This window comes from Rhea americana, unplaced genomic scaffold, assembly GCF_003343005.1.
Source record: "Rhea americana isolate MKP2758 unplaced genomic scaffold, rheAme1 scaffold_2, whole genome shotgun sequence".
Lineage (NCBI taxonomy): Eukaryota > Metazoa > Chordata > Aves > Rheiformes > Rheidae > Rhea > Rhea americana.
Window position 1 is genome coordinate 10,003,752 of NW_028186149.1, and position 12,343 is coordinate 10,016,094.

The 12,343-nt window shown below is 38.1% G+C and overlaps 1 protein-coding gene across 2 annotated transcripts in view; it reads left to right on the plus strand.

Annotated features, from left to right (window-relative positions):
* ADAMTSL3 (ADAMTS like 3) overlaps positions 1-12,343 on the plus strand; it is a 191,514-nt gene that overhangs the window by 28,546 nt on the left and 150,625 nt on the right. For both annotated transcript variants that reach the window (XM_085303476.1, XM_085303475.1), the window contains exon 3: positions 1,059-1,178. In XM_085303476.1, the coding sequence (XP_085159602.1) occupies positions 1,059-1,178 (120 nt within the window). The remainder of the gene's footprint in view (positions 1-1,058; positions 1,179-12,343) is intronic.

Sequence of the window (12,343 nt, forward strand, 5' to 3'; positions counted from 1 at the left end):
GTTATCAAATGTAGATTTATTCTTCACATCTCATGATTTAGTTCTGCATAAATAAAGTTTGGCTACAGTGTACAAATGAGACCACTGGAATAATAGGCTTTATAGGAAATGTTGTGATAACATGATATGAATGTGAGTTAAGGAGACCTGATGGAAAAAGTCCTCTTCAAAATCTTGTGCAGTCTTGCATGCTAAAATGTGACTTTTTACCCTGGTCCGGACATGTCCTTTGGAAGAAACGTCTAGTTTATATGAAGATTGCTTGATTTAAAACAAGCATGTGAATTCAATGCTTGTCACAAATGATGATGTTTACAGCCTGAGAAGCTGGCAGCTTCTGCACTGCAGAAGAGAGCAGGCACGAGCACAGGAAGCCTCTCCGGGCCATCTCGCAAATGCTGTGACTGTCAGAGAGCGAACTCCCTGCAGAAGAGAGGGCCCGAAGAAGGTCCTGCCTCTTTCCTCTCCCACTACAGACTGGTTGAGTTGTCTGGATTGTTCTGGAAATCTCTAGTTATCCACCATAGAGATTACATACCTGCATTTGGTACAGTTTTAGCTAATGGTCTGGAAGCTGGTTGATGGCAACTGTTAAATTTCCTGTAAAAATATGAGTGTCAAAATGTAAGAAACATAGTTTAACTGAACTCCATTTATTAAACTGACTCACTGTGAAATGTCTCAGCTGTAACTTGTACAGTTCGAGCCTTGTTTTATTTTTTCTCTGAAAGGTTATCATCTTTCTGGGGAGGTAGTTGATAAGGCAGAGATAGCATCTTTGTGTTTAATAGATTATTCTGCTATTGATGCATCTCATTTATTTTTTGACCTCTGTGAGCATTAGGTATATTCTCATGAAAGACATCAGGGGGAAAACGTACTCCCCTCCCGTGCAACCCCAAAATGTTGTACCTAGAAATGTAGCACATACTGTATTGCAGTACTTAGTACTTTAGACATGCGCATGTCTAATCACCACAAGTATATGCATGCAGACTTTAAAATTTTTTATTTGTGTTTGTAGCAGCTACAGTGTGACCTTTCTGAATCTCTTACAGACAAGAGCAGAGCAGTCCCAAGGTGCATACTTCTTGCCCGAGTTTGCGCTTTCTCCACAGGGGAGTTTCCTTGAGGATACAACAGGGGAACAATTCCTCACTTACCGTTACGATGACCAGGTCAGTATGCCGTACGTGAAAATGGTAGAACATTATCTCATTCATGCAACTCAGATATAGAAGAGTCCTGTAAATCAAAATAAGAAACAAATTGGTGGTTATCTTTTGAAGGTTTACCAAAAACACAGCAAGTTGAATGATCACGTATTATGCAAAAACAAAACAATTAAGTGTAGAAATAATAGACCAAAATGATCTATGGAACTGATGAAAGAAACAGTGCTTTAATGGTATGTTAATAGTGTTTTTTATAGCTAGTGCTGTATAATATGTAGAATTAAATTGAGATTGTTATCCTTTCTGCGAATTGTTGTACTATCCTGAGTAGTCTTATTTCAGGGATGAAAATTAATATTAAGGCAGATGTCTGGTATTTCCCAGCTTGTGTAAAGTTTAGCAAACTTCATTAATGCGTGAAGAGTTCAGAAGGAAGATTGGGTGAATTAAAAAGAAACAGACATGAAGTGTAATAATGGATGAAGCAGAGTGCTTAGAAAGCAACAAATAATGTATTTTAGAGTTAAATATCTGTAATGCTTTCTTCAGACCATAGAAACACTATGTTAAACATGGAATATAGATATAAATGTAAAGAAAGCACCATAAAAGAAATGCTGTTAATCTTGGCAAAAGATCTGAAGTATACCTAGGAAATGTGTGGCATGCTGTGGAAATTTACTCATAACACAATGTGTTCCAGAAGCCGGTTGAACTCCACATCAAAACTATCTGAATTACATTCATAGACACATACAGGACGTTTCTTGCTGTAAGAGGAGGGAAATTGTCAGGAAACAAACTATGTAAAAGTGAGAGCAGAGCAAATCTTGCGCTCTAGTTACAAGGTATGGTGTTCTCAAGTGATTGGCAGCTTTATTTCAAAAGACGAGCTCCTTGCAGTAGCAGCTATGAGGAAAAACACTTTACTCATCAGCTACTCTTTTTTTTTTTTTTTTTTTTTTTTTTTTTTAAAAAAAAGGGGGGGGTTTGACAGAGGATCTGTTTAGAAAGACAAAAGAGAGAAGGGAGAGAGCGATTAGAAAGCATGCTGAGCTAGAAATTATTTGTTTGAATACACTTTAAATGTTTATGGTAATTCATACTTTTGTTACCCTAGAGGCTCTTAACTCATCTATAGAAAAGGTACTCAGATAAGATGGCCCCTGGACTAAACACCTGGGAAAGCAATAACATACGGAACAGTAAAATGCAGCTGCAACTCAGGCTGAGTTTAATGACAGTCATAGAAAAATCTTATAAAGGCTATTCACTTTTGATCAAAATAGTTTCCATTAAATGGAGCAGTTCTGAGAGAAGAAAACAATAAATCATATATAATTGAGGCACAGTCTGAGTCTTTGAATYAATTTTGTCATATGTGAATAGCATAGCTGATTGAAAGCAAAACAAACCCTCCAAAAACTCTTCAAAAATACCACCATAGATCTATATAGAAGCCTGTTCTAAGCCCAATTGCAGCTGATGGAAAGATGTCCATTAATTTCATTGGGATCTGAATCAGATCCTGGATACAGTCAGCTTTTGTTCTTTCGCAGTAGTGACTCATCTTTGAAGCTAGCTCTTCCCAGATATTTAGAATGAGTAGTATGAAAGTAAGTTTGAATTTTTGGAACTCAAAAAGGTACTAAAACCATCAAAGTTGAAAATAAAGGCAAGTGGGTTAATGATGGTTTCTCTTGAAAGGAAATTCAGTCTTACAGGAGTTATTTATTAAAATAAATGATTTGAATGCAGATAGGAATCGGTATATATCTCTAATTACCTTACTGGGAGTAAACCRAGAATTCTTCAACAAATTGGAAAATTCTTAATTGTCTAGGACATTAATCATAGGATTATAATAATATGCAGTTACAATTTACTTATGCTTTTGTTGATATATTTGTACCGAACTCTCAAATTTATCATATGTCCAAGCTAAGCCAAAACTCTTGGATTTTCTCTTTTCCCATATTTCATTTTTCTCTTTTACATTACATGAAAGAGAAGGATGAATAGAAGGAATTATTGTGAATAAAARGATGTCTTGAAGTGGAGGATGAAACTCCTTCACCAGCAGACTCCTTGAATTTTGTATACTAGTGTATGTAAAAGCATAACACTAATATACACAGTCTATGTAGTTTGCTCCATGATTATGTGACTGGACTGTCGGTTGTGTTACTGACGAATACATTTTTAAAACTCCCCTTACATTTATGAAACAAGTACCGGTTATGGTACAGGGTATCTTATACTTGCTCTTAATGTTTAAGAAGGGGACAAGTGTAGCAGTTAGCTGTGATTGGGATATACAGGTGAATAAAGAGAGAGGAATGGATGTAAGTTGCATGGCCACTTTATTTTAATTATGTGATGTATCCAACATTTAAATAGAATCAGTACAGAAAGGTTGCTGCTTAGTCCAAATGTGGAGTAGCTTCTYCTTGTACACCTTGATCCATTTTAATTTCAGCAGTTCACTTGCTACCCTCACTACTTCCCGCAAAGGGGTCCTGGCTGATGGACTCTTCATGTCTCCTCTTTCTCTGAACACCAAAATTAGGTGCTTTTGCTCTTGGTCATTCCTGCAGAGTCCTGGGGTGGTTAATTCCTAAGTTAAATTAATTCAGTTGAAAAGGAACCTGGAAAAATGAAATAACCTTGTGCATTTGGCCCGCACAAGTAGTTTTCTTGATCTCCAAGACAGGAGATCAGTCTAAGCCAATCAGTTGAGAAAATCGTACTGCCATTTGTGTACGTGGAGGGAAGGAAAATAAACAGTACGAGAAGCTCCTGAGACTTGGGCAGAGGTGAGATAAGAGCTGGTCATAGCCTACATCTTTTCAGCTAGCCAACAGGAGGCCAAGACTCTCACAGCACAAGTGATCCTGTATGTCCCCCAGCGTGCCCTTCCCCTTTAGCACCATTCATCACCCCTAGGCGAAAAGAAAAATCTCTGTTTTGATGGGATAGTGAGTATTATTTTTATATAGCATCATCATCATCGTCATGATCCAAGATTAGTTTCCTTGCATCGTCCAAACACAGGAATGTTTCAAAGGGGTTTTCTTTGGCTGTTCTGTGTAATATTTTTCAAGCAGGGAGCCAGTTTAATCAGGATCATTCATTCCTTTGTTAGTAAGTAATCTCAGTAAAATAGAACTAGCTGTTACTTAAGTATTCAAAAGTATTTGCTATCTGAAAAGACAAGCTTACAGTTCGAAATGGAAGACAAGTAAATATTAACGGGAACACACTGTACTCTGTCCTAGCCCAACAGAATTGCATATGGATTCATGTTGTACATGCAAGATAGTACATTTTGTTCTGGTTTAATCTGGCAGGACTATGCTCTCATTTTTGTGCAGGATTKCACTAACCCTTTTGCATATTCAGTTGCTAAGTGTATATTGAGGAATTATATGCAGGTGAAATTCTTTGGCTAGATTGCTTGCTGAACAATGCAGGAACTATAACAAAATGCTGTACATATACCTTTCTTTGTGGGAGTCCTCAAAAGTATTTGCTTTGAATTAATAGGTATTTTTCTCCTAAAAAAAAAAATGCACCATTTCTATCCAGAAGTCATAGAAATACCTCCATGCATAGAGGCGGCAGTATCTACTCAGACCCTATAAGGGACTTTCTTCTATAATCATAGTAAAGGGGGGAAAAAAGGATATATTAACTGAATTTAGAAGCTGTGTCTTACATCAGTATGTTGCATACTGCATTTCTAAACTTCTATTGAGTCAATATAATTTGAATCTAACTTAGTACCAAATAGATTTTGATGTATAGCCAAAGACCTCATTTGCCATTAGAAGTTCAAGACTGAAAATATTGCCTCTGTGCCATCATTCTGAATGAGTTTTTAGTAAATATATAAATAAATAGCCCTTCCCTCTACTTTGAGACAGGAGTTGAATGTTGCCATAAGGAATAGTTTACTTTCCTGGGTTTTGTGGGTTTTTTTTGTTTGTTTGTTTGGCTTTTCACCTTTTAATCTACTACAAGGCATTCCTTCTCCACCCCCCCCCCAAATGCTAGTAGTAGTGGAAGTCTTTTTTGCAGAAATAAAATATTCTTGTTTTCTGACGCTTAAGGTATGCTTCCAAGTATTAAAACCATTCCATATGACGGACCACCAACGAGGACCGCAGTGAGAACTTTGTTGGGCAGGATATATTTGAAGCACCTTTCTGCTTTGATTGGCTGGCTGAAGGAGACAGCTCTTAGGGCGGCAGGGAAGGAATTTAAAAAAGAGGATATCTTCTTTTGTTAAGAGAAAATGCTTCCTTGACTAGTTAGCTTTCTAGCTGACTGTACTCCTATATTTTATGATGTTTACCAATTTAAACTCCTAATAAAAAAGCCCTAATTTTGGAATTAGACATATAGCTCTAAATGGTCCAATCTTGGCAAATAAATGTAGTGTTTCTGAACAAACTTTTTTTAAAAAACGAAGTCAGGAAGAGTGGTAAATTTTGGCATCTTGAAAAACCACCCATCAAGCAATTAAAATAATGAAAATCTACACTTTCAAATTTGAGTGTTTAGATAYGCTAAGTGAGGTGGAAGGCAATAAATCTGTTTCCAACTAGATGTGCAAGCTGTAATACACAGGCTGGTGCAGTTTTTCTAATATCTAGCCTTCCTCTGGATTTGCTTTAAAAAAAAAAAGGGGGGGGGGAACCACAAATCTGCCATAAAAATGGAGGCCAAACTTGGGAGAGTAAATATTCTGATATATGTGGTGTTCTCCACAAGRAGAAATACACTGGCTTGGTTTTCACTTGGGGATAAAGTGGGAAGGTTGGTATATAAAAGGTTAGAAAAGAGGACTTCAAGAATTAATGCAGAGATGGCCAAAAGAGATTTTTTTTTCAGAACCTGTTATATCCCTACACGCATGTTAAAAGTAAGGTTCTTGTAAGAATGCAAGATATTGTATTGACTAGTAACCCAGGAAGTGCTGGGATAGGTCTTATTTGTACTGAAAAACAACAGAAATTTCAGTAGGCTTGTTGCTTATTTTTCGTTGTGATTGTGTCTAGCAATCAGGTTGGTCACAGTGAATTGAATGGCTTGAGGAGGTCTGGGCTTATGTTCTTTGGGATCGTATACACATTATGTAGTCTCATTCTTTCTACTGAAACTATGGACTTGCCAATGTCAATGCGCCATTCAAATATAATTCTGAAGTAACTATATTGCATTGCTTGCAATGATTTATAAATTGCTGTTCTAACAGTTTGTATTTCAGTTATTTGCAGTCAGCCAGCAATATGTATTTGTGTTATTGTGCAAGTATTGCATGTCGTATAAAGTAAACTATGTTACACTGTGGACAGAAGTCATCTCATGGATCTACTGTGTTGACAGAGGAGATGGCGTTCCCCCTTTTCCAGCCTTTTCTCCCACCTGCTTTTCCCACTCCTGCTGCTGCTGCTGATGGTCCTCACTGAGCTGCTGGTGGAGCTGTATGTGAGTCCTGACTTGGTTGTGAGTAGCAGCAGCTCCCCAGCATCTGCTCACTGTCTGTGCCCCTTTTTCCATCTTGTATGCGCCAGTTCATTTGTATGTAAAATGCCAGTGAAATGGAGCTAGAAACTTTGGGGCTTGGAGATGAGTCATGTAGGGACAGAAACATGACTTATTTCAAGTTAACACATCAGTGAGGATAAATTCCAGTCCTGGGGAAGGATGAAGATGGGTGGTTGACTATATGCTTGCTGCTCAAGTATGTAAAGCCCCAGCAACATCTTTTTGAGAAGAAGCCAGAAACTTGTGTCATACTGTGACAGAACGTTTTTGTTGATATCCTGAAGAAGCCTTCTGAACTGTTAAATCCTGTCATCTTGAATCCCAATCTGTATCTCTTCGTTCAGAAGCTTTTTTAGAATGAAGTAAGCTGTTCTCAAGTGGACATCTAGCTCTGGGGGTTTTCTGTGCTGCAAACCTCCCACCAACAAATGCTTCTAGTTATTTTGTGGTCGCCTATCCTGTGCGTGAGCCAACAGATCTAATTTTGTCTAAGCATCAAAGATGTACATCCTAATACTTGSCTACCTGAATTTAATATTAAGTTAGAAATATTCCTCTTTAGTTGAGTAAGGGACTGATCTTGCTGTCCTTATTCAGTCGTCATGCTAATGTTAGAATAACTAAAATTTCAGCCCCGATCCCCTGACTTTAATCCTGCAAGTAGCTCCGATGTCTTGGCTGGTACTACTTGTGTGAGTAACAGACTGTAGGATCAGGGTAGTGCTACTCCCTACTAATCCTGCAGAAGTTAATGCAAGCTTTTAAACTATGTTCAAAGGGTTTTCAAAGACATATGTTTGTAAGGCTGTGTGAAGATGAAATGCATGATTTGGCATTTTAGAAAAAAATATTAGGGAGCATTTAATACTATGTTCAGTTAAATTTTCACTATCTTCCTTTTGTGCTTTTTTGAGGGGGAGGGGGCTTAATGTCAACTTTATTTATTTATTTGTTTTATGACTTATTTGTATAAGAAAATTAGCTCCTTAATCAAGTGAAATGTATTTCTGATTTGGAGAGAGAGGGAGGGAAGGGAGGCAAAGATTAAGAACAAATGAAAACCACTTACGATTTTGGGCAAAACTACCTTCGTAAACTGATACCGTATAAATCAATAGATATGATCCTATTCAAAAATCTGAGTTACTTGTGTTTAGGCATGCTGCTTGCYGGAAGTGTATGGCTAGCATATGACTGAGTACTTAAATCAGTGGTACGTTCTGTGTGAGATGGATTGCTCAGCGAACGGAAAGCTGTTCTCGCATGTTTGTGTTTGGCAAAGTGGATGGGGAACTGGCACTCTTCTGAGCAGTGACTAACTTCTTAAACTCACAGTTTTGTTTTTGACAGAAAATATTGAAATTGCTGCATGCAGTACATAGAGGCTTTTTTCCTTTGTAACTAAGAACTACGGACTTGTTTTGTTTGCATTACTGCTTCACTCTGCCAAAGGTCTCTGTGTAAACCTGTTTGGTGAAGCCCATAGGCTTGGTCTCATGCTATTTGCAGAGTAAGTGCCTTCACAGGGAATCTGTAATACTGTAATTTGCACAGAGAAAACAGTTCATATTATTTGAAGTTTGATTAAATATCTGCTGTGACTAGTGCATATGGCTGCAATCCTATTCCTGCTGAATTCTGTGGAAAAACTCCTTGGCCTGGATCCTTAGTCCTGCTGTGGCTGTGATAATACTGGCTTCACTAGCTGGTAGAGAGCTCCCAGGTAGCAAAGCCAGCCTCTGTATTAACCTWTTACGAGTGCTTCACAGAAACGACAGGAGAATGGGCAAGGAATTCAGTCCCCTGGGTGCTAGACAAATGCGGAGGTTGCTTTAAATGACGATAAAAGGCTACCGAGAGATTCATCAAGCTCTGCTCTATGCCCCTGCTTGCAGTGCTGTTTAGAGCAGCTTGGGCCCAGCGTGTGACTGGGGCCATTAACCTAAGTAGAAAGGGGATTCGGATTAGGGGAAATCTTTTTAGTTGTGGGGACTGATGTGAGAAATGAGTCAGGAATATTTTTTTCTGAAAAGAGAAATGCAGCTTAACTATGGAAGCACAATACTTTCTGCTATACTTGGTTTGATTTCTTCTTTTTCTTAAGTTTTTTGGGGGCACATTTGTATCTTTATTCAGCTAAAAAGATTGATCTGTCTCAAAACAACAAACTTGAAGTGCCTTGTTTTTATAAGCTCTGCAATGTGTGTTTTTCATAATGAACTGGAATTTTTTTCACTCATTTTGTTCCATTTTTTGTTATGAAGATCTCAATTTTACAATTTCTCAAAATGTGTTTTTCAATTCCTTGTGATACATTTTTTTTTTTCTTAGAGCAGCCAGAAGACCTTGTACTTGGACAAATACTCTGCTGTAAAATCTTTAACTTGCTTCTGCCACATTGAACTAGTAACAAAACACCTGATGAAATGAATTAACAGTATACAGACTAGACCTTCATTTGACTTCCTTTCTTTACTGGAGAGCAATGATTAAATAGTGAGAGATTGATGCAATATGAGGGGAATTTACCACTGACCTCCTTGTGCTCCCAGTGCACTCTCAGCAGCTGGCACATGTACTTATCCAAGAATTTTGACATTGATAAAGGCTTAACTTTGGCCTTCTAAATTAAGACTCTGAAATGTCTGGAGGTAGCAGAAATGATCCCATGCTTAAACTGCTCTGACACACCACTGCTATCATCTGTCAATGAGAGTTCATTGAGATATAGTAGAGAAGTGCTTTTAAATCAAAGATGCGTTTCAAGTACTGTAGGAAACATGATGTTTGGAACTGGGACAGGAAAGCTATTCTTTGGATTCTGCACAGAAGAGAGGACGTTTTAGACTAGTAAAGCCCTGTTGGTGAATTAACCAATTTGTTCACACAATCTGTTTAAGTGATGCCAAAACATTTAGAACAACACTTTTTCACTGRTCTTAGTCACGGCTAGGACAGGTTGTATTCAATTCTTCAGTAGTACCTGCAAACCTCTCAAGCTGTTCAGAAGCTTTGCAAAGTTTGCACAAATCAGATCTCTTGCGTTGCTGTGTTTTTCAGGATGAGTTGTTTCTTTTTCTTTTTTCTTCTTTGCTTCTGCAACAGATAACATTAAAGACCCATGAGAGTTTATAGCAGCTTCTTACTGTTAGCAGCATGTTAAACTGGAAAGCATTAGTGGAAAAATAAAGATACTTCAGTTTATATTGGCTCTGAAATAATACTGAGTAAAATACTGGCTTGATAAGAATTAATCATTTTATGAAAGGTGTTTCTGATATCATTCTATTGTTTTGCAAGGCAGTGGGTAATTTAAAGGGAATTTGCATGGTCTGTGCCCATATAGAGCTTGTGGGAAATATTCCTCACATCTTTTAGTCGTCCTTTCAGGCCTCTCCAGCATGGAGAACGAATTGATGTCAGATGTCACAACCTCCTTCTTGGTGGAGGCAAATACTTATAACTATGTGAATGTCTTCCAGTTTATACGCTACTAATGTGGAAGGAGCAGTGAAAAGCCTTTTCTAAAAATCTGCAAGTCTTGGCTTTGTTTCTAGATATAGTTAAAATGGCACTCGGTATCGTTAGCACTTGCGTAATGAGCAAGCCTTGGGACAGCTAAAGAACAATGTCTTCACCGCTTCAAACAGTTACTTCACTTCACACTATTTAATAATAATTGTCAGCATTGCCAGTAAACCCCATTTATTTCCACTGACTGACTTCAAAAGCTATTCTATTGCAAGAAGAAAATTACATACATTAATTACTGATTTTGGCAGTAATAGCAAAAACGGTAAACACAGGTTCTTGAGAGGATCATTGACAGCTGTTGTTACTGCTTGCAGAGTTTAGAAAGTGTTACAGATTGTGATACTGTATGATCTGAAGCATTTTAATGGTCATAATGTGAAACAAACTTTACTGGGCTTTGCAAYGTACATTAATAATGTGGTGTTGATATAATGGCAAAATAAAGGGACTGACTCTATTTCCCAGCTTTCAGCAATTACAATTTCTATGCTCTTATTCAGTAAAAGTGTGTTTATGTCACATAATGAAGTGATCTGGCTGCAGCATGGCCTGGAAGGGCAGGAAAAGTGTGTTTTTTTCTTTTTTTTCCTCTTTTCTCTCCAGAGACTGGATGCAAAATTGTTATGCTCTTTTATAAGCAGCTGTCTCCGTTTGCAAAGGGGAGTATGCCCTTGGTACGTGGAGCGCTGAGAGGCTGCTGGGGCGGTGATTGRAAGGGGAGAAGGTCAGACAACTCTGAGCAGGGGCAAGTGCTGTTATTCACTGTTTTTGCTGCAGAARGCAGAACTAATTGGCAAGGCAGGTTGTCGGATGGGCAAGAATGACTGAGCGTTAGGGTCAAGATCAGAATGAGGCCATGTGAAAGAAAATATTTACAAAATGCATTTGGAAAAAAGAGGAGAAGGTGCAGATTTTGTGGAGGAAGGGAGGGAGTTGCAATCCCYATTAAACAGCCTGATGCAGCGTGCGTGTTGCAAGTGCCGGGTTGYGTGTAGCTTCCCATCACCTCTGCTGCCGAGCCTCGTCTCGGAGCCTTATCGCTTGATTTATGGATGCAGAGGATGACTGCTGCTTTCAGGGACTAAAGTGGGAGGGTATTTTGTATTAAGGCTGAAAAGTTTAATGTGGGCAACAATGTTGGTCATGTTACTTCATGTTATGAAGGCTCAGTGATTCTTTTTTTTCTTTGTTTTATGTCAGAAGTTACTTTCTTATTTGGGACATATCCTAAGAAACATTGCTTATCTGCTAGTGCCTTTAAATCATTATCCCCACCAAAGCACTTCAGCTTGGGTGCAGCTTTCAGTATGCAGGATGTTCTGTGGATGTCAATGGATCTCTTTGCATGTCCGAATTTCTGTTCAGAAGGTAAAGCTTTGCTTGTGCGTGGCTTGAGGCGATGGTTGAAGGTATTCAGTGCTTTGCTTAGGCACTTAATGCACTGTTTGGTAAAAGGTAATGCTCTACTAACACTAGTCTTCAGCRTATTAATGTACTTAATATGAATTGTAAGTCCAAAGTTTTTTGGAAAGTGGAAAATCAAATGCTCCTCTCCTCACACAGCCACCTTTTCCCATAGACAGGCAGCTGTTAAGCTGATTCCTTGTCTAGAAAGGCAGCAGTCACAGACCTCTGAAGAAGAAAAGCATTCTGAACTTTTTTAGATAGTCTTAGAGTATTTATTAGACTTGACCTCTTGCCACTTGAATGTGGAATTTAGCTTTATAAGGATATTATTGCTAGTAACATTGAATTTTTCATGTTTGTCCTTTCATGATATAAGAGAAAATATTTTAGCGCTTTGTTACAAGCTTTGCTCCATGTACCAGTTTTATGTTGCTTAGGAGAAAAATGTGTGTGTGTGTGTTTGAGCTACTTTAGCTGGTTTGCAAGTTCATGGCAGACTAGAATATTTGCACATGGGTAAGACGAGTTAGCGGTAATATGCCAGCATACGCAATAGGTCATTTTTGTAGTTTTTGAAATAACCCAAGGGAGATGATTGCAGTTGTAAAATACCAGATAATATGTTCTTCCTTACCTGATTATTTAGGCTTTGATACAAAAATCCTAGCAATGTT